The sequence below is a fragment of the Mixophyes fleayi genome, chromosome 3 (genome assembly GCF_038048845.1).
Source record: "Mixophyes fleayi isolate aMixFle1 chromosome 3, aMixFle1.hap1, whole genome shotgun sequence".
NCBI classification, from domain to species: Eukaryota; Metazoa; Chordata; class Amphibia; order Anura; family Limnodynastidae; genus Mixophyes; species Mixophyes fleayi.
The window spans coordinates 277575435-277598751 of NC_134404.1; the positions used below are offsets into that span (position 1 = coordinate 277575435).

General features: G+C 41.7%; 1 protein-coding gene across 8 annotated transcripts in view; it reads left to right on the plus strand.

Annotated features, from left to right (window-relative positions):
* BIRC6 (baculoviral IAP repeat containing 6) overlaps positions 1-23317 on the plus strand; it is a 265056-nt gene that overhangs the window by 112249 nt on the left and 129490 nt on the right. For all 8 annotated transcript variants that reach the window (XM_075203663.1, XM_075203667.1, XM_075203660.1 and 5 more), the window contains exons 40-47: positions 2729-2845; positions 3673-3827; positions 4163-4289; positions 9910-10020; positions 11513-11646; positions 18020-18147; positions 20365-20927; positions 23060-23235. In XM_075203663.1, the coding sequence (XP_075059764.1) occupies positions 2729-2845; positions 3673-3827; positions 4163-4289; positions 9910-10020; positions 11513-11646; positions 18020-18147; positions 20365-20927; positions 23060-23235 (1511 nt within the window). The remainder of the gene's footprint in view (positions 1-2728; positions 2846-3672; positions 3828-4162; positions 4290-9909; positions 10021-11512; positions 11647-18019; positions 18148-20364; positions 20928-23059; positions 23236-23317) is intronic.

Here is a 23317-nt window from a genome sequence, read left to right on the forward strand (position 1 = left end):
ACAGATTTTGAATAATGCCGATAATATGAAAATGCAGACTTACCATAATAATGCCTGTGTAGATCAGCAACATGCTTGCGCTATATACCAAATGCTGGGAATGTGTATTGTATTTACATCACTTAACGTAGCTACTTGGATTTGTATGTATTTAAAGTGGCAATGGCAGCAACCAAACACTTACCTAATTTTAAGGTTACGGTTACAATTAGGGTTAGAGCTTAACCCTAATACTAATCGTAACCTTAAAATAAGTTAATAGATCTCTCATCATCTATGTTGTCTCTCATTACTTACTGCCTTTCTGCCATTTCATCTTGGATGTCCTCTTGCTAACTCAAACTCAATCTTTCAAAAACAGAAGTAATAATATTCCCACACAACAATAGAAGCTTACTGCCTGACATGTCTATTTCGGTTGACATCATGACCATAAATCCCATCCCGCAAGCTCGTTGCCTAGGTGTAATCCTTGACTCGCAACTATCTGTTATTCCCCATATAAATTCTATATTTACATAATTCTGCATACATCTAAAAACATTTCCAGAATAGGTACATATCTCACACAAGACACTGAAAAATCTTTAATTCATGCTCTCATCTCTCGTATCGACTATTGTAATTCCCTTTTTACTGGTTTTCCCAAAATCAGGCTTGAGCCCCTACAATCTATTTGCAGGCAGCGGCTAGATTGATTTTCCTTGCAGATTGTTTTACATCTGCAGAGTCACTCTGTCAGTCTCTACATTGGTTGCCTGTTTTTCAACGAATCCAATATAAAATTCTTCTACTAACATACAAGACCATCAACAAAATTGCACCAACATACATCTCCTCACTTCTCTCAAAATATCACCCAACTCAATACCTCCGTTCTGCGTCTCTCTTCCACTCTCATCACTTCCTCCCATTCTCGGTTACAGGACTTTTTTCGGGCTGCACCCACTTTATGGAATTCACTCCCTCGCACCACAAGACTTTACTCTAGTCTTCAAACCTTCATGCGTTCTCTGAAAACCCACCTCTTCAGACAAGCTTATAATATTCCTCTACCACTCTTAATCTCCCTAGGCTACCCTATTACCACCCTCTACACAGCTAACACAAGACAACAACCCTCTGACTGAGCATACAGCCCACTAAATACTTTGTAACCTTTGCATTCTAGCTGGACAAATATTCAATATGATGTAGCACTTACCCTTGTGTATCAAACTATTATCCCATAGATTGTAAGCTTGCAAGCAGGGCCCTCTTTACCTCTCTGTATGTATTATCCAGCATTGTTTTATTACTGTTTGTTCCCATTTGTAAAGCGCTACGGAATCTGCTGGCACTATATAAATAAATGTTGATGATTAGTATTCGGGTTAGGCTCTAACCCTAATAGTAACCTTAAAATTAGGTAATAGTGTTTGGTTGCTGCCATTGCCGCTTTAAATACATTCAAATCCAAGTCGCTTTGCCATCTTGCAACAGCATTTACGATATTTATATTGAATCTGGCATATGAGGGGAATGGCAGATGGGGGAACATAGTAAACGCAGGAGATGAGTGATTAAAGTTAGTGGGCTTAAGAGACTGATGCTATAGCGGTGGTCATAACAGTGAGGGTGACAATTGGGTGGGGGGTGAATATAAGCTGTATTTTGGATATGGTAGATAAAGGGAGAGTTGGATTTGAATGAACAAATTAAAATTATTTCTCCAAGCAAAGATGTTCAGTGATCACCACAACATACTCAGAACAGACCATTGTGGGAGCCAAGCAGGGTAGTGGTGGAGTGTAGGGGAGGATGTGACAGGTAAACGCACTGAATGAACAGTTGGATATGAAGGAAGTGAACCAGTAGAATTCTCATGAAGGCCAGTGGCGTGAAAGGTGTGTATGAAAAGCAGCATTTTGCTTCATCTCGACACCCACCCACTTCACTAGGGTAGAGAATGAGATGTAAGAGAGTACACTGCTCGTTAGGGAGAACTCCTAGAAATATGGGAGTGTCTTGTACATTCTCTGAGGGTAAGCAACTATGGCTGGGGCCCCTTGTCTTTCTGTGCTGTGGTCACTTCAAGAACTTAAGCTTCTCTCTCAGGAAGAGGAAAAGTAGTGTAGGGGAAGCCTGAGTGTTTCTGTCTAAAAGTGTTATACATCCTTGGGTAACTAACCCTTTAAGTATCCCCTAAATGGCTGACTGAAAAACACTATTCAATTATGGTTATCTGTTCTGTCTTTTCCACATTCTGCACTGTTGGTGTATTACCAAATGAATTGGTAACATGTAATCCTAGCTGCTCAGGAATGGACAACACTGAAGCACATGTAGTGGCCTTGGCGTGCCTCTGACTTGTATTGGTGAAGCTCCACCTCTAAGAGTTGACATGCCGTGGGAATTAAATGAATTATTTAGTAGGCAAAAATTGTATGTAATTTAGATCTTTAACTCGTCTAGACATCAGGATAAAAGGTAGAGTGAGGCAGCTGAGAGACCTTTAGTAAGCACAAAAAAAAGTATGCAAATTTGATTGTTAGCGCGTATAGTGAGGTAGATGCGTCTCATGCTGGTAAAAGCATGAATGTAAAAAAAAATTCCGTTGCAACCTTTGTTTTTACACTTCACCAAAAAAATTACTTTTGCCTCTGTTATACAGTTATAATAATTTTATGTTCCTACTACTTTTAGTGTTTGTAATTTTCTACACTATAATCCTTGATCTGAATTTTAGCTCTAGATGCTCGTTTGGAGGTTGGTCTTGAGCAACAAGCAGAATTAATGTTAAAGATGATGTCCACACTCGAGGCGGATTCCATTCTACAAGCATTGACCAATTCATCTCCAACACGTATGTATAAAAGAGTTATAACTGTAGTTCTATACATGATGCGTATAGACACTAGTGGTCTAGCTACCTTCTATTCATTGGTAGTTTTATTAAAAAAGGCATTGACAGACTGTTTTATCCCTCTTCCTAACATTTACATATAAAATGCATAAAATAAGCACATTCCTTTGTGGTCATGAAAACAGCTTATCAGTTTAAAAAACAGTTTATCCATTTGTCGATATAGTATGTTTTCTTAGAACAGTGTTTTTATGGTAGATGAAAGGGCTGTTTGTTCCTTCAGAGGCTGGTCAACATAACATTTGACTATGGGGTCTATTAAAGTGCGATCAGCCATTAAAACAGATTGTTTTCTCTGTAAGATAGACATCGTAAAATGGTCATCACACATTTTAGGAAGGGTTGGTGGCAGGAGAAATAAAAATATATCAAAGAGGGAGGGGGGCTGCAAAGTTGTGCCTTTTATTAAGCTTTTCGCTGCCGGTAACGCAATCTCTCTGTGATAGCACTACCTCCATTCAGCGGCAGTGCTATGCTGCTGGTAAGTAGTTAATAGAAGTTCGTGGGGGAACTTTGCCAGGGCTCCCAGAGCAAGCCCCCTCATGATAAGTTACAGCGGTGCTTTATTATGCATAACTCCTGTTTGCAGCAATGCATAATGATTGTCACCCCACAGTTTTTAAAAAAAATAGACACCAGTCTCCTCCACTGTTACACTTTTTCACCTGCAATGTAATTTAAAAAAAGAGTTTTGAGTGTTAGTTTGTGCTTTATTTTGTGGTATTATGTTATGTAATGTTTATTAACTTTTTTTTTTTGCTCCCAAGTATCACAGCCCACTAGTGGAACAGATGACTCTTTGTTACGGGGGCTTTATTCATCCAGTCAGTCGAATCAACTAATTGTTCAGTCGTCTTCCATTCCCATGCTGAGTGCTTGTTTCAACAAGCTATTTTCCATGCTGCAAGTGCATCATGTTCAGGTAGATCATTGCGTACTATAATTTCCATACTGGTTATCTTTTTTGTTTTTTTATAAAATAGTCTGCTAGAATTGTCACTCATCAGTTCTATTTTCATAAACGAAATACCTATAGCCAAATGTTTTTTTTAACTTCATAAAATGAAAGTAGATCATTCTTCTAAAACAGGTCTATTTTCACTTTTAAGGTCTGTGGAAAATGTTAAGGCTATTGCAACTAACAGTGTTATGGCAAATGTAAATAGCTGTCCAGATCATAAACTTAAACAGTACAGGCAGCTTGTCTCTAGGAAAAGCTTCTTTTTCCATACACTAATTTGTATTTCTTTATCCCAGCTCGAGTCTCTTCTACAATTATGGCTCACATTGAGCCTGAATTCTAGCTGGAACGGGGGCAAGGAAAATGTAGGGGACCTGTTCTTATACAATGCCATTAGAGTGCCAGTCATCTCCTTAAACCAAGGTAAACATATGTTAATTAAATTACATAACCAGAAATAAATGTGTTGATCTGGTCTAGTCTGTAAAATTTATAGTTGGTCTGTGATCGTTAAAATAATTAAATGTATCTCTTTGTCACTTAAGTTTGGTAATGGCCCATAAGCAATATATTCACCATGACGTCAAGGTATGGACGCCCTTTATTCACCCACCTTCACTCTCCTCACCAGATTGCCATTGGCATGTGCTTTTTGCCAAGAAATGACATGTCAGAAGTTAAATGCAGTAGAATAGTTTAGTAAATGATGTTGTGGTCTTAGGAAATAGATGTTTTTCTCAAGGGGCGGTGATTGGATCCTATTCACAACCAAAGTAGGTATGTTGAGAAGAATGTCTGGTCAATCTCTGTTCTGTGCAGTTATTTATGATACAATAGTAAGTCCTTATGAATTATGACCTTTACAGTTCTGAGACCACAAAATGTCCAGAAATCTTTAACCAGAATTATTCCACATTGCGTCTATTTTGCTTTAAAAAACAAATTGCTGTTGTATGTCACCACAGTTAAAATTCTGGCTTCTCATAGCAGCCTCACACTAGGCACAGGGAAGTTAAGGGGGGGCTGTGTGCTTGGCCAGGGCGAGGTGATATGCCTTTATTGAGTCCTCCCTGGGGTGTCTTCCAAGTTAGGCAAACCCAGCAGAAAGGGACATTGGGAGCAGCAAGCAGCAGCAAGCAGCAGCAGGACCTTCTTCTCTTCTTGTTTTTTCAGTAGTGATGAGATTATTAGGGTGCTGGGCTTTTTTTAGGCTCTTCCATTCTTTCACTTGTGTCCTTTGTAGCTCCTCTTTCTCTTTGATTGTGCAACTGCACCTGTCCCCTCTCTCCCCATATTTTTCTTTGTCTGGGAACAAGAGTATGTCTAGGGCCAAACCTTGTGGGACAATGACAAAACATTTTGCCTGATCCAGAATCCACTCCAAATTGTCTTGCTCCCAGTCTGGGGTGGATGCAGTGTGCATGGCAAGTGTAAGACGTAGGACCAGTGGCACACCCAATGGTACAGGAGCACTCCTCTCCTCTGCCCTTCCCACAGCAACCTTGGGGAGTACAATCTCTCCAGGTTCCTTTTGGATTTTGCCTGCACTGCACCTGATGAGCTGGCTTCGGCTCAGGACCTGACCTTGAGTCTGTCTTCCAAATTCTGCTAACTTACTTACACCTCCCTTACGTTTGACTTGGGCCATTAAGGTGGTAGAGAGGTAGTCTGAGCAATTGGCATAGTTTCTGGAATCTGTCAAACCAAAATCAGATTTGTTAGCTTAGGAGGAGTATATCATTGAGGCCTCAGAGAAGTGAGAATTTCTCAGCCCATCGTTGCTTCTGGCTTTGGACTTGGGCGGTAGACTCTGTTGTCTCTTCCATATTCTGGAGAGCTACTGTATTGTCCTGAAATAGATAAAACAATTTCCCAAGTCCAGAGAGTGAAAAAGTTCCTCTTTCCATGTTAATGCCCTCACCCATAGGCTACTAGATTTTGCTCTTTTTATTCCTGCAGGAGGTCAAGAGTCGAACCTCAGTGGGTCAGTTCTCTCCTCTTGTATAGGGGGTGCATACAAGCATGTCAGCATAACGGACAGACTGCCCATCTGCGAACTCCTGTGGTGGGAGCCTGTTTGCTTCTATACCAGCACCAGCTGTTTCCACCACAGATGCCTGAATGGTAGGCATTGTAAATCGGGGTTGCATCATAGATCTCCTGAAATCCCTACCGATGTGCTGTTTCACCAAAGGTTTTCCCGGAGACGGGGTAAAATATTTTGCCCTAAGGGAACTGACTTATTTCTGTGGGAGTAGTTATTGCCATACTCGAAGAGCAGAAAGGATTGGGGTTTTATTCAAATCTCTTCCTGGTCCAGAAACCCAGACTGTTCGTTTCAAACTATTCTGAATCTAATTACAGTTACAAAAATTCAGATTGGCGTCTTCTAAGTTAATCAGCAGCAGGGTGGAACAAGACGCATACTTGCATGTTCCAATTTGGGAGGGCCTCCAGTGCCATCTCAGATTTTCAGCTCAGTCCCTTCACTATTAGTTTTGTGAAGTACTCCTCAGCCTGGCGACAGCGTCGAGGGTGTTCACAAATATGGCAGTGATGGCGGTCCTACTGAGATCTATAATCTGTACAAAATGCTGATCAAGCCGATCTCTTTAGCCTTCCTTTTAGGCTCATGTTCAGAAGACAGCACTGACTTTAGAAGCTCATGGTCAATTACAGAGATTGCAACCTGTTTTTCTCAGTATATGATCTCTTCGGGGCTTCTGTTTGACACCTGTCAGCAGAGGGTGATCATACGAGAGGACAAAATCCTTTTCTTGCCTGGCTGGTGAAATTCCTGAGTGCTCACAGACAGGTGTCCGTTCACCTGTGTGTGAAGGTTCTAGGAAAAATGGTTTCCACCTTCTAAGCAGTGCTATTTCCACAATTCAACTGCTTTAAACAGATGATCATAGTTCTTATGAATCTCTTCAGGGTCCATTTTGGAAACGTTCAGAATTTGTTGGACCTCCTGCAGGCTTATTCCAGACAGGAATAACAGATTTTGAACGGCAGGAAATTTCTCTGCTGGTGTCTGAGAATAGACTAAAGGGGTTGCTTGTTTACCATCTAGGACTAGACACTGGTGACGATGGATGCCAGTCTTCAATGATGGGGGGGCCTTCAAGCTTCAGCAGAAGGACCCACTTGTTCAGAAAGGCCATACGGCTACATAGCTGTTTGGTGCGTAAGTTATTTTGATGCCAGTTGTGATCGGATGGACTTACCTTGCCTACCCATTCAGGGGTAGGAGGTATTACAGATTTGTAGGGTTCCCATTAAGGTCAGTATTCTGCTTTTGCTGGTAACTCCTTTTTGTATTATTTGTCTGCTCAGCCTGTTTAACAGCTTTTAATGAGCAATAAACATTGCTATTCCTAATAATCCTGTATTCCATTTGCCTAGTGATAATGGCTAATTCAACCATCCATTCCCCGGTTGTCCTGTGTTGATCCCAAGTCCTGTGTCTATGCTCTGCCTGCTGCCAAAATTTGTGATCTACAGCTGGTGGTCAGGGGTATATGTCCACAGTCATAAGCAAATAAGTGCTGTAGAAGCTACAAACACCACACAGAAGAAATGCATCCAGGTGCCAGTGGTGGATTCAATTGGTAGCAACATATTTTTACTATTTTCTACAACTAGGGGCATCACGTTGGTGTGCAGTTGGCACCTAGTTTGGGAGTGTATAATGGCCAGTTAGAACCAGCAATTATCAGTAGTAACCCCAAGGACTGTGAACAAGGAGCCAAATCGTAAAGAAATGGCCTGCATGTGGACATGAGTGGGAGTAGTGCTCTCAATCTCCTTTCCCCCAGTTTTATTTTTAATTTAATAGAGCAGTAAGCTGGAGTACTAATGTGAAATTTGCTCCTAGTCTAGGGAAGGGGGGACTTGCCGACATGTCCGTTGGGCGGGGGGAGGGGCTCGTTGCAGCTTCCCGCACGACTCACCTTAGCTGTGGCTAACTAGCCCAATATTCTATGTGGGGCACCTAAAGCCCTAATGGCAAACATACAAAGTATGGCCCCATGTGCTCGTTTCTAGGGGAGGACTGCCAGCCAAGAGTGCAAAGTAAGTGAGCCAGGCTACTGCTTACCTTCGCAGGGATCCAGGGTGAATAGAGCTGACGGCTTATTCACCCCTCTGGGTCTTAGGATCGATCCCCGCGCTGCACCTGAAAGGGAAAATAAAATAAAATAAATGTGTAAACCTAAAACTAAACTATGTGTAGGCAGGAGCCTGCAACAACATATCTCCTAGGCCAAAAAAAACTGCGGTATCTACAGGAGAGGAGGGGCATAGTAGGGGAGGATGGAGTGGATCAAACAAGTCTAAGTGCCTAAACTCCTAGTTCCACCTACTATACCCCAATGTCTCGCAGTGTTCCCCAATGGAGTAAGAGAAATCGATTTTACAGTGAGTAAAAAATCTTCTTTTAAGATTGTTTTACATGTATTAAATCAATAAAAACACATACCCCAATGGTCCATTGGTAGTTGGGTCAAATCTTGTGGTGGTGTTCATGAGAACTTCTGCCAGAGATGCTATGGCTAGGTGCTGCACTTCAGCCCTATCCTGTAGTTGCAAAATAAAAGCACTGTAGAGAAATCCAAGGCCGCAAAGTGCTACACTCTTTATAGTAAGGCTGGGTACACACTACAGAAAGTTTCTCCCCATGCAATGATATGAATGATTTTGTCAACTACTGAAAGTCCCAATCAGCAAGCGATACATGTGTACGCACTATAGAAGTTTTACATGATTTACCTTCAGATCTGTGCTCTTCATCTGTGATAACCCTCAGCTGACAAGACCGTGTCTCTAAACTCTATGGAGATCTGCCTACACTGCCTGTCGTGAGTGCATAGACACAGCAAAATTGGATCGAGATCGTTCCATCATTGAATGAGATTTTTAGTCTGTTTATAAAATCCAATCAGATGATACAATGTGCTTTGAAACGGTGATCGTTCATTGTTGGAGAATTCATGTTAATGCAATTTCGGTCCGAACGGTCATTTATCGTTTGTTATTGGCTCGATTAATCTGGTGATAAACCTGTAGTGTGTACCCAGCCTAAGACTCCTGCCCTTGGATACAATCCCCCTGGAGCAGATTTTGGCACTGGGCATTAGAGAAGGTATAAAGCTATATCTACCAGTCTTGACTTAATGGAGACAGAGAAGAAAGGCATCTGACTCCACCTCCCTTGCCCTGGCAGTGCATGGACAGGTGGAACGCCCCTTTCACCTGCAAGCTAAGTGAATCAACAAGTACTGATTAAAGGGACCGGAGGCTGGATTACCCCCTGCCAACGTGTGTGTGAAAACTGTTTATAAAGGACAGAAATACCATATGTAAGGGCTGTGTAACATGGCTTTTTAGTAGGTGTTGTGTGTTAATGAGCTTGAAAACATTACTAGTCCTAAAGATCATGCTCTATTCCTGCAAGATGACTGCACTTATCTGTAGGTGACAGGGAACCAGCAGGCACTTTACTCACTCTCCAGCATTTCTGCTCCAAAGTAAGCTGTACCCAGCCAAAATAAAGATGTTCTGTATTCACTACACACATCGTCCAGGTGTATGTGGTTCCAGGTGCCAGTGGTTGAGCCTGGTGGTGGCATCAACATTTCTACAACTGGGAGAAATATGTTGGCGCACAGTTGTTGCTTTGTTGGCATTATTTGTTTTCCAAGTAGCACCAATAGCAGTAGTCTGTAACGGCTACTCCTACTGGTGAGAGGAATCTCAAAACAAAACGTAAAATCCAACTTCTCCAAGTGGGTGGCAGAATAAGCCCATCCTGTCAAAAATATCCTATCCTCAGTACCTCATTTCTGACAAGCTCCTGAAACCGTTCAACATATATTTGAAAGGTTGTTGATAGTTTTTTTTTTTTTTTTTGTTATGCTAGATGACCTTTCTCTTTTTTTTGTTAAATTTAGTGTTGCTGTAAAAGTATTCTGCACTGTACACCTGATGCTCAGAAAATGTGAAGTATTGATATGGTTTTTTTTTTTGTTTTTTTTTTATTTAGCTTCTATAACAAGCTTTTTAACAGTCCTGGCCTGGCATCCAAATACTTTGCTACGGACATGGTGCCTTGTGCTTCACAGCCTCACTCTTATGACAAACATGCAGCTGAATTGTAAGTGATCATTCTGTATCTGTCTTTGTGTTACTTTCCTGCAAATTACAAAGTTTTACCTCATTTTGCCTTGCTTCACCTGTCAGAAAAGCAATGTTCTGTGTCACTCAAGCAAGAACAGAACTAAGACACAGCATTGTTGACCTAATACATGCCACCAAATGTGATGTGTACAATGTGTCATAAATCATCTTGTAAATATTAGTACTAAGCGTTAGCAGTCAAAATTGCGATTGAGCTAATGTTGGCACTTAACGTCGGCAGGCTAAATGCCGACACTTAACTTATGCAGACAGGTTAACAATGTCATCAGTGTGATTGGTGACATTGACAATGTCACCAATCAAAATGCAGGCATTAAAAGATCAATGCCTCCGGGTCCGGTGTATAGCCGCCGCACCCGGCGGCATTGCTCTTTTATTGTCGGCATTGTGAATGTCTCCAATCACACTGACAACATTGTTACCTGTCTGCATAATGTAAGTGGCAGGATTTAGCCTGCCAACATTTTCATTTCGGCAGCTTAAGTACTGACATTAGCTCAATTGCAATTACGTACCCTACCCAGACTAAGTAGCATCTTCCAATGACTATTTTATTCTGCAAACTCATATAGCATTTATATTTCTACAGTAATTATGTATGTGATTGCTTTTGATGCATAAAGTATTTATTGTGGTAGATATTTCTAATTCCCATCCAGTGCATTTTTGCTGTCTTGACTTTTTCTTAACATATTGTGTTTGTTTAATATTTGCTCTATCTTTCTACTTTAAACCGTTTGTCCACCTTAAGACACCCACCTTGTGTATGATGGTTCTCCACTGTTTAGCCCCTAGGTGTGAATCCTTTCAATGTGACCTGCACCATTATCTGATCTTGGCTGCCAGACAACACGTTCTATTTATGAAGATAGCTTTCAACTGAATCCCCCCCCCCCTCAACAACCCCTCGAGAAAAATAACAAAATAGAAAATAAAATCTCATCCTTTCTGCACTATTGTTGACCGGCCTACCAGTCGCCCGCAACTTCTTACCTCGTGATAAGGAGGGAGTATCCCTGTTGCACAACATGCAACTGTTCTGCAAGACAGATTGGCTATGAGCATGACACTCCGGTGGCGACATCACTGTGCTAATCATGTTAACATTCGGTCACTGATACGCAAGAGCAACATCAGTTTATGATACCAGACCTAGCATATGCAATACTGTACAAGTGAGCTTCCCATTTAACACACTGGCTTACCGTTTACTAAAAGAAATGGAGCTGGTTCAAGGTGGACAGCCTCTAAAACACATTAATTCTAAATGTTTTTGTTAATATTTTTTAGCAAATTAAATAATGTATGCAAAATTGAGAAAACTAGTTTAGAAATTGTGTCAATATATCTCATTTGCAAGAAAAGATCATACAAAATACATAACAAATGTGTATATACTTGTGCATGCAAGTTTTAGGCATTTTTCGTAAACTGCATTTATTTTATAGCTGGGCAAAGCAGCACTATTGGAGCTCAGGAAAACACTGCCCAACTGTTGGTATCAGACGCAAATCTCCTTCATGTCCTTGTAAAATTCCTCTCAGGAACAAACCCTCATGGGACCAACCAGCACAGCCCCCAGGTAATGTTTATTGAGAAACCATCATGGTGTTTTGACACACATTTATTTTTAGCCTTATAAACTATATAAAATGTGTAATAAAATGTTTCCAGTAGAAGTGTGTTTTCAAAAGTGTATATTTTATTCAGCTAAAATATATTCTGTATACCACTGTGTCAAAAGGATGATTATTTTTCTACAGTGGGGCAACACATTATATTCCATTAATATTTCACTTTTAGCATTCTAGTTAGTTTGCTTCACCTTGTTTTATTTTCCCAGAATGTTGGCACAAGGCATTTGCCTTTGTTCTTGTCCCCTGTAACGCTACTTCTCCAGTGTGGCAGGTTGATACTTTGCATCCCCACTGTCTGCTAATCCACACTACTGCAAGGCAAAAGTGTTTTAGATGAGTGTAATTATTACTGGATTGGCTTATTCTGTCACCCTTTCTGGGGAGAGGTTTTACAGATTTGTATTTGGGTTTCTCTTACCACCAGTAACTTGTGTTTCTTATTTCTTGTAGTGTGTGTGTAGTTGCTGCAGAACACCTTAACTGGTTAGAGTGTTGACTCTGGAATCTGGGTTAAGCACATGACATCTGAGGGAAAGATTAATGGGGTAGCTCTTACATGTAGGTCAAAGAATTTCAGCAGTAGGAGAGCAGGATTTTTTTTTAGGAATAGTAGTGTTTATTGCCCAATAGTAGCTCTGTTTCATGTCACTTAAAGTAAGTATTGACACATACATTACAGATGCAATACCTTTTACATGGCTGCCCTTATTCTACAGTTTTTGTAAACAGGTTTGTAGGGAGTAATCCAGTCCTCTCTTCTTTGAACAGGTTCAGGTTGTTTCACTTTTTTAGTGAGTGAATCAGCATGGACCCTTTCACACCTTCAACATGGTATTTGATGGGGTGTTGTGGACTCCCACTCCATTCTGGTATCACTAAATCTCGCCTAGGAAATGTACCTTAAACTCTTCTGCCCAACATACTCCCTAACGTTTGGTGCCACCTCTAAGCTGAATATGGCTCCAGGAGAATAAGACTCTTCCTTGAGCTTAGCTGTGCTACTGTGCTCCCTGCTTCCTCAAGGTGGCAGTGCATCACAGGATTCATTAGAATCCCTTCTGCGATACAGTGAAGGGGTCTGGCACTCCAGCCCTCTGGTTCCCACCTGTAAAATCAGGTTGCAGGAGCCCAAAACACTGTTGATACTCTGTATCTACATGGTGCTCCCAGAGGCGACCTCACAGTGTGAACCGGAGCAGTGGTATAATGCCACCGGGTGCACACAGATCTCCACTGCACCATCTGGTTAAGTTACAAATAAACATGAGGGACCCAGCCACTGTATGTTATAGCTCTCAAATGTATTACTATGAATTGAATTTTCAGTTATTACTTTGTAATATTAATTGCCTGTTTCTATTCACATTATATGAGCTACTTTTTGCACTTCTAGTGTGATTTGGTTGTATGGTTTGTTTTCTGTGTTGACAGGTGCAAACTATCCCTGATCTTTACACAGTAAGCACTGTAGTAATAATATTCCATATTTAAATTATGTACACACACAATAGTTTGCCCTCTGAAATATTACTTTGGTTTACTTTCATTGATTAAATATGCTGATCAGCTTGTACTTACGTGCTGTTTTAGAATTTGCCTGTGGCATGGTTTCCCTCACTTCATTTCTGGAACCTTACAATAGTAATCCTATTGGTCACTAGGAGAAATGTTTTATTTCTTTCATCCTACCTGGGGGACACTGACCGTAAGATAGAGGCTTTATTAAAGTCCATCTACATGGCAGCAGGTAATTCATTTAGACCCATGTTTTCATCAGCCTGGGTTGCCAGGGCTATGGAAACATGGGCTGATCAGTTGGCTACAGGTCTGCTAGATTCAGACTTGCTTCCCCTTGCCCTTCATCTCAAGGAGGCTTCCGGGTACGTATATGAGGCTGCCCAAAACGTGGCCTCCTCTGTTTCTGCAACAGCAGTTGTGGCTAAGAGGACCCTATGGCTGAGGTCCTGGAGGTCTTTGGAGTCTCTCCCTTATTCAAGCGGAGTGTTATTTGGGCCTGAATTGGACAGCATAATTTCCCAGGCCACAGGAGGCAAAAGTACCTTCCTACCAGTCAATGTCTTAAACCCTAGGACACCCAGAATTGGCTCTTTTTAGTCAGCCCTTTCAGGAGCGCTCGTTTGGTCAAAGCCCGTTCAAACCATCGGGCAACAGAGGACACTCACACCAAGGTAGACCTTGCTCCTCCATGAATCGTCCCTCTCCCAAGCTCCCGGATAATCTGGCAGCTTGACATCCACCCCTCTCTTCTCGCGGGAGTGGGGAGACATCTGCTTCTGTTCAGAGACCAGTGGGCAGAGTCCTCGGAGGATAGTTGGATTAGCAGGATCATGACGAGAGGTTACATAATAGACCTATCGGGCCCAGCCCCTTGTCGTTTTTTTGCAACCAGCTTGCCCCTCGACACACAAAGATAACAGGCAATGCTTCTCTGTGTTGCCTCTCTTCTTTCCGCAGGAGTCATCCGGGAAGTTCCAGAACACCAACAAAGACAGGGTTTCTACTCCAACCCTTTTTTGGTCCAGACGCCGGATGGCTCGATCCGCCCTATCTTGAACCTAAAACAGTTGAACCTACACCTGCAGCTGGTCAGATTTCGGATGGAATCCCTCAGGTTTGTTATCAGCGGACCTTGAAGCACACCAGTTCATGGCGTCGATAGACATCAGACGCCTACCTCCACGTTCCTATCTGGAAGGCACATCAGGCTCTTCTCAGACTCACGGTAGGACCTTCTCACTACCCGTTCACAGCTCTCCCATTCGGCCTTGCAACAGCATCAAGGGTGCTTGCAAAAATAATGGCGGTGATGGCAGCTTGTCTTTATTCCAGGAGTGTGCAAATAGTGCCCTAGCTGGATGATGTACTAATCAAGGCTGCCTCGGCTCACCTGCTCGACTAGCATCTATAGCTTACCATCAGGATCCTGGAGATAAATGGGTGGCTCATAAATTGGGCCAAATCCCAGTTAACCACTTGCCAGAGAATGACTTTTCTGGGAATGATAATGGATACCAACAAACAGAAGGTATTCCTTCCAGAGGACAAATCATGATCCTTGTGGGACTCTGCAATTCGAGTTTTGTCCTCTTATGCATGTGCTTACTAGAAAAGATGGTGTCGACGTTCGAGACTCTCCCTTACAGTCGAATTAACTCTGGTTTCCAATGGGACCTCTTAAAAAAGTGTTTGGGATCCCATCAGAACTTAGAACACCAGTTGATTCGCTTGTCACCACAGACGGTACAATCCCTCAGCTGGTGGATAGCCCAGGACAATTTACTAGTAGTATTCTTTGCCCCATGGTCTTTTATCTTAGTATCCACAGATGCCAGCATTCAAGGATGGGTGGCTGTGTGGCCCTTCATTTGAGACTGAAGGAGTTCTGGTCCACTCAGGAGACTTCTCTCCCCATCAATATATTGGAACTGAAATCCATGTTAAAGGCCCTACAGGGCGCCCAGTCCATCCTGCAGTCCCAAGCGGTCCGTCTGCAGTCCCAAGCGGTCCGTCTGCAGTCCCAAGCGGTCCGTCTGCAGTCCCAAGCGGTCCGTCTGCAGTCCCAAGCGGTCCGTCTGCAGTCCCAAGCGGTCCGTCTGCAGTCCCAAGCGGTCCGTCTGCAGTCCCAAGCGGTCCGTCTGCAGTCCCAAGCGGTCCGTCTGCAGTCCCAAGCGGTCCGTCTGCAGTCCCAAGCGGTCCGTCTGCAGTCCCAAGCGGTCCGTCTGCAGTCCGACAACGCCACGGCAGTGTTGTACGTCAACAGACAGGAGGGCACCAAAAGTGCAAGAACAATGGAGGTGGCGACTAAGATTTTGACCTGGGCCGAAAACCACGTTCCCTCCATCTCCGCAGGCTTTATTCCGGGCATCCAGAACTGGGAAGCAGACTATTTAAGCTTGCATGCAATTCTGCCAGGGGAATGGTCTCTTCACCCAGAGGTCTTTCAGTCTGGTCGTTCAATGAGGGACCTCGGACCGAGACCTAATGGCATCTTCTCACAACCGTAATGTCCTACAGTTCTGCTAAAGAGCAAGGGAACCCTATGCTGGAGGCTCCAGCTTGGCCGCAGAGGATCTGGTATCCAGAAATCCTGTTGATGGCGGTAGGTCCACCTCTTCGGTTACCTCTTCAAGAAGACCTCCTTCTACAGAGACTATTCCAACATCAGGACTTACCTCTACTGAATTTAACGGCATGGCTGTTGAAGCCAGCCATTGGAGGTCCAGAGGGTTCTCTTCATAGGTAGTGGACAACCTCCTTAAGGCTAGGAAACCAGTCTCTGCTTGTATTTGCCACTGCATGTGGCTTACCTACATTAGATGTTGTCAAAGCCGGACCTGCCCCAAGGCTTTGTTCCGCGCCTCAAGGTGTCTTGCCTTTTTCCAGGATGGCCTAAATGGGGGGCCTTCACCTGGAGTCCTCCAACTCCATATGTTCCACCTACGGCACCCTGGGATCTTAATCTGTTCCTTAATATGCTTCAGGGACTGCTCTTTAAACCATTACAGACTGCAGAGTTACAATGCTTAACATGGAAGGTTGCTTTTCTACTAGCTATTGCGTCAGCTCATTGAGTTTCCAAGCTGGGGGCGCTCCCATGTTGCGAACCATATCTTATGTTTCATGATGATAGGGCAGTTCTCAGAACAGTTCCTACTTTCCTTCCAAAAGTAGCTTTTCGGGTTTCATAAAATAGTGGTTCCAGTGTTCACTGAGGAACCACAAGCGGCTGGAACAAACTATGGAATTTCTAGATGTGGTCAGAGCTCTGAGAATCTGTCCATAGGACATCAAAGATTCGCCGCTCGGATTCTTTATTTTATTTTTTCTATTGCTAGATGGTTATGCATTCTTATATCAATGCTAACCGTCCTGTGCCAGATCGTATTGCCCATTCTACCAATTCGGTGGGCACATCTTGGGCTGCACGAAATGGGGCCTCAGCAGACTAGTTATGTAGAGCAGCCTCTTGGTTCTCGATCCATACCTTTACAAAATGTTACCAGTTCAATGTCTGTGCGTCGGCAAACGCCAGTTTTGGCCATAGTGCTCTATGTGCCAGGTTGTCAGAGCCGTCCCTCCCTTAAGGGGGCTGCTTTAGAAAGTCCCCATGGTAGCAGTGTCCTCCAGATACGATGAAAGAGAAAAGAGGATTTTTATACTGACGATAAATCCGTTTCTCTGATTCCATCTGGGGAACACTGCGTTCCCTCCCTTCTGCTGTTTGGTCTTTGGTTGGTTGTCTCCCCTTCCTTGGGACTTTATTCTTAAACTGAATAGACTACAGGGCGATTGCAGAAGGGAGAGGTTTGTCAGCAGCAATCATTAACAAAGTTAACTAGTTAAGTGCCAAACTCCACTCCCCTCACACAACCCCATGGTAGCAGTGTCCCCCAGATGGACTCGGAGAAACAGATTTATCGTGAGTATAAAAATCCTCTTATATGCACACTAAATGGACAAGAAATAGAAAAGAACTAATTCAATGTCGTCGTTCATCTATTTATATAGCGCCAGGAAATTCCATAGTGCTTTGAAATTGGGAACAAACATTAATAAGACAATACTGGGTAATACATACAGACAGAGAGATAATAGAATCCTGCTCGCAAGCTTACAATCTATAGGACAATGGGAGTTTGAAACACAAGGGCATGTGGTACATCATATTGCACAATGGACCAGCTAGAATGCAAAGGTAAAAAGTATTGAGTGGGCTGTGTGTGTGGGGCAATGTTGGTCAGAGGGTTGTTATCTTGTGTTAGCTGTGTAGAGCGTGGTAATAGGGTAATCTAGGGAGATTAAGATGGTGGTTGAGGAATATCATAAACTTGTCTGAAGAGGTGGGTTTTCAGAGAACACTTGAAGGTTTGAAGACTAGAGGAAAGTCTTACTATGCGAGGGAGGGAATTCCACAAAGTGGGAGCAGCCCGGTAAAAAGTCCTGTAACCGAGAATGGGAGGATGTGATGAGAGTGGAAGAGACACGTAGATCTTGTGCAGAACGGAGGTGTCCATTCAGGGAGTGCAGGCAAAGTGTTTTCATAGTGTCAGCGAATCACTTTAAATGTCCTAACATGAGAACATACTCTATTAAAACCCTTTTATGTTCCTATTTTCTTGAATGAGACCCTTTCTGCCTTTTTTTCTTCGATAAATTTAATATATATTTGATACTTGAGAGATGAGAATTATGATTTCTAAATGTTGAAATATTAATAGCTGCATGGTGTAATGTTAGTATTTTGTGTAAAATTATTTCTTTAATATGTTGTACAGTGATGTATGTTTTTTTGTTCAGGTTGGGCCCACTGCTACTCAGGCAATGCAAGAGTTCCTGACACGACTTCAAGTACATCTCTCTGCTACCAGCCCTCAGATGTTCAGTGAATTTTTATTAAAACTCATACACATACTTTCAACAGAAAGGTATGCTTTGTAGTCTTTGCTGGTCATATTATCTTTAGTCACAGTTTAATATTGAGGGTACTGCATCTTCTAGAAATGTGAAGTGTATTTACCACAGCTTACATAAATAACTGTATATGTTAAGTAACCTTTATGGTATAAGACTTAATGTATAGATTTTAGTTTTGGACAGAATGCAGTATGCTCTGACACACTATTGCAACACATCTGCATTCTCTAAGACCTTGCTGCTTTGCAAGAGATACTTAGGACTCTGTGCTGGACAGGACTCCATTATTTAAACAAACATGTATATGCATTGGTTAAATTGCAAGGTCTGCCGTTTGCTTCTCTTCCTTTAATCCGAATTGCATGCAGATACAAGTGTACCATACATTCTATGACATAAATCTCATATATCCATTATTTTTTAAATTTGCATTTAAGGACTCATTTACACTAGTATTTATCATTTTCTTTACAAGTGACTGTGCTTCTTTTGTTTGTAAAGTGCATAATTACCTAGGGATCAATTGATTCCTGTGTCAACATGCTTCCTCTGTTCATTCTAAAGCATATGCTAAAAACAACTGCCACAAGGCTCCTTAGCATACACAATACTGTGGATAGTTGAATTGTTCTGGCCTAAAGAGCAATGATCTTGGTCACCGTGTGTTTTTTACAACCTGCAAGGATGGGTTTAGCGTTTCCTGACAGCAGCATTTGTAAAGTATATGATAAATAAGTTGGGTATCTTTTCTGCTAGAATTTTAAATAGTTAACATTTTTGAAAATATATGGAAACTGCTTGCTCTGCTGTTTCAATGTTTTTAAAGTTTCAAAATGCTACAGCAAGGACGTAACTGGTATCATGGTATTCTCGTGTTAGTGTCCATGCAATTAAAATATAGTTTCTCCCACATCCTATTGGGGGACATTGGAGTATAATGTAGTCAGATAGGCATGTGTGGCACTTTAAGAAAGTTGTTAGTCAGCCCTAACTCCTCCCTCTCTATACTCCTCCTTCCTGTATAGGCCTCAGTTTAGTTTAAGTGCCAAATTTTGTTGGCTGTTGGGGGCCCAATCGGTGGTTCAGTGGAGCTGCGTCCGCGACCACCCCCAGTCCCAGTGTGTCCATAGCTGTCAGATGTCAGCATTAGGAACAGGTACACCTGCATTGATTCCTCTGGCTGTGCGCTGCTTGAAGCAGCGGGTCAGAGGTGCCTCCGCTGCCGCCCCCTACTCCCATCACTGGAGCAAGTCACAGTTGTTGCAGGCTGTGCCCTGGGGGCAGGTGCTTCTCCCTGTTTCTGCACGTCCTCCCTGGTGGTCTCTCACTTCCATGCTCTTAACAAATGTTGCTCCTCTTTGTTCTGTAGATGTAGTCCCTGCTTTGCCTACATGTATGTAAGTCTCAAGATGTATGTAAGACAGAGCATCTTTTGTTCCTCTATGATGCCCACAATAGAGGCTAGACAGCCTCTAAGATGTCTATTGCTTGGTGGATTATAATTGTAATCCATCAATGTTATAATCATTCTATTCCTGAAAATCTCTGGGCTCACTCCACAAGGTTGTTGGATGCTTCCTGGGTGGCACGGCTTGGGGCCTCGACTGAGCAGCTGTCCTCCGTTCACACATTTACTTTTATGTTTTACAAGCTGAATGTGTTTGCATCAGGGGAGGCAAGTTTTGGGAGAAAACGTTTCCACCTGTAAATGTGGCTTTGGGTTGTCCCCAATGTCCCGGTGTCCCCCAATAGGATGTGGGAGAAAATATAATTTTTATACTTACGTAAAATCTGTGCCTCCTAGTCCATCGGTCCAGGCGCCCACACTTGACTTTGTGGTTACTCCTTTGGTTTGACATGTTTTTTTTTTTGTTTAAGAAAATTTAGTGTGTTCCTTTTTCTCAGTTCTTTTTTTCTCTGTCTCCATTACTGTGGGCTTGTTTAAATATAAATTGAAGCCTAAACAGAAGGGGGGCTTTGGAGGGGAAGGATAAGGGCTGGCTAACAACTTACTTAAAGTACCGCACATGCCTATCATTAGTCTATACCCCAATCTACATGGTGTACCCCATTGGACTTTGAGAAACAGATTTTATGTAATTATACAAATCCTATTAACAAACATTTGCTAACATAAAATACGTAGCTGTAAGAGTTTGGTGGGTAATGCTGTTCTAATTATGTGTTATGTGACAGACTCTATAATGAGAATCTTTTTCTTCATATAGAGGTGCTTTTCAGACTGGACAAGGACCACTGGATGCTCAGGTGAAACTCCTAGAATTCACTCTGGAACAAAATTTTGAGGTGGTCTCTGTCAGCACTATCTCTGCAGTAATAGAATCTGTTACCTTTCTGGTTCATCATTATATCACCTGCTCTGACAAAGTGGTGTCTCGTAGTGGATCTGACAGCTCTGTTGGGGCAAGGGCTTGTTTTGGTGGCCTTTTTGCAAATATCATTCGACCTGGTGATGCCAAAGCAGTTTGTGGAGAAATGACACGTGATCAGCTGATGTTTGATTTATTAAAGCTGGTTAACATCTTGGTTCAGCTGCCACTGTCAAGTAATAAAGAGTTTAGTGCCCGTGCACCTGTTGTTAGCAGCACAACAGACAGTGTTTCTGATGAGGAGAAAGTCTATGGGGGAAAAGATGCCAACAGCAATTCTTCAACTATGCAAAGTTCCACTGCATATGTGGCAGATTTGGTGCTAGCCAACCAGCAGATCATGAGCCAAATTCTCTCAGCCCTGGGCCAATGTAACAGCAGTGCAATGGCCATGATTATTGGTAAGTGTACAGATATGTTTTAATAAAGGAATCGGTTTTTGAATTATTACATAGGCTATTTCTATGTATTTCTGTATATGACACCAAACAGGATATATCACAGCATATTTCTTAAAATGAATTCATTGCAAATAGCAAGTTCAGATTTTTAAATAGGAAAAAGCAAAATGCTCATTTCTCTTTTCTACCATTGGGGGACACATAAATAGACAACTTTGTAGGTTAAAATATAAGTTGTTCATTGTGTTAGTGATACACGTGTAGTGCTCTTGTTGCCTTGTCTGTTTTGTTCTAGTCTTTCAAGAAAAAAAATAATACAAATATATATATATATATATATATATATATATATATATATATATATATATAACGTATGTATGTATGTGTGTGTGTATATATATATATATATATATATATATATATATATATATATATATATATATATATATATATATATATATATATATATGTATGTATATGTGTGTGTTTGATTGCAGTATTTGTGGTCTCCAACTAAGATCATTAAACATTAAGTTCCCAAATGCATTAATTACAATTTCCTGTAATGCAGAGCTACCATTCCATTGTTTCAGTTAACTACAATTTATTTACTGTAAAATATGTTTAAAGTTGGATTTATGTGGTATGCCTCACTCAGTTTTTTAACTTAATGAGTCTTCCTTATGTTTAATTCCCTTTTTTCTGGGCCTTTTATAAACTGCCATGCATGTGGTTGCATATATCTGAGTGGCCATTTATGTGCTGTGTAATAGGATGGGCTTACTATGCTACTCATTTGGAAAGAGGTTTTGCTTACATGTTAGTACCCTACAATTACTGACCACTCCTGCTAGTGCTTCTTGGCCACCAGACTCAACGACTGTAAGTGTAAACTCTATACCAACAATGTGTTTCCAGTTGCAGGACGATAGTTGCTGCCACAGTCAGACTCTCTTGACAGCACCTAGACTCTGCTTGCTTATGTGTGTTGTTTTTAACTGCTGCAGCATCTCTGTGCTGGCTACTATGGCTGTATACTCCAACCGCTTATCACCTCTAAGCTTAAATCTAAAATTTGCTCTGGACATAGCCAGTCCCTGCGCAGCAGCCAGCCTCCTTGATGCTGGTTTTGAAGCCCTCTGGGCTTCAATGTGGCACTTTGCCTCCTGGGACTCGTATGAACCCAGGATTCACCTTTTAGAAGCCCCTCTTGTGCCACTGCTCTGTGGCTACCATAGTGCTGAGGTGCAATCCTTCTCCACTGGACTACCAGAGATGGGGGACCCTCATATGAATGAGAAACAAAACAGCGGCATAAAACTGCTTAATTTGACCTGATCCCCAGTGTAAGTACTTTTTTCCATATTGGCTTTTGTACATAGATTTTATATTTCCAAGATGCACAGCTCCTTCAGCAAATTTCAATGGGCACATTACATAAAACATGTCCCGTACACGTGCACTGTGTATGATAAGGCACTCTGTCAAGGAAACTGCCATTGTTAGACTGTTGCTAGCAGTGACATCTTGGTTTACTTATTTGTGCTGTAGGTTGGATGCATCCCCTTTTATTGCCAACTGCATGGTAATTGCATTATTCAGGTAATCTGTACTTGATAACAAGAATAGATTTCCTACACAGAGTAGTAAAAAAAAAATAAAGTGAAAGTAACACAGTAATGTATGTGAACTTAACTTTTAACAGCATCTCAAGTGTTTTTTTTCTTCTTCTAACTTTGCCCATGTATCCTGGTATATTATAATAAATAAATATGCCACCAAAAGATAGCACCATGTGTCCTGAAAAAAAAATGTCATTGGGTAGAGTTAGAGAAACTAATTTATTCCAGTGAACCTAGCATCTCAAATATTTGAAAATGACTATTATTATTGTCATTGACTTGAAAGATGCCACAGTGCTGGACAGTGTGGAAAACAGGGAATTTATAAATCAGGGATGTATAAGTTAGACATAATGCATGAAAACTAAGTCTGTGGAAGGCCCTGCTCAGTAGAGAGCTTGCAGTCTAATGGGTCTGGTCATTACAAAATACCTCTAGTCTTCAAGGAGTTAATGATCATTATAATTAATAATAATTATAGGTCTTCCTATGTGTGTTTTCTATTTTTAGGTGCAAGTGGTTTACATTTAACCAAACATGAAAACTTTCATGGAGGATTAGATGCCATTTCTGTTGGTGACGGCCTGTTCACCATATTAACCACACTCAGTAAAAAAGCTACCACAGTTCAAGTTATGCTGCAACCTATTCTAACATACATGGCATGTGGATATATGGGAAGACAGGTAAATTTGTTTATTCTATGCACATTAGATAAATTGAAAACACCACTTTTTAATCATCATAATGTGATTAGATAACTCAGGG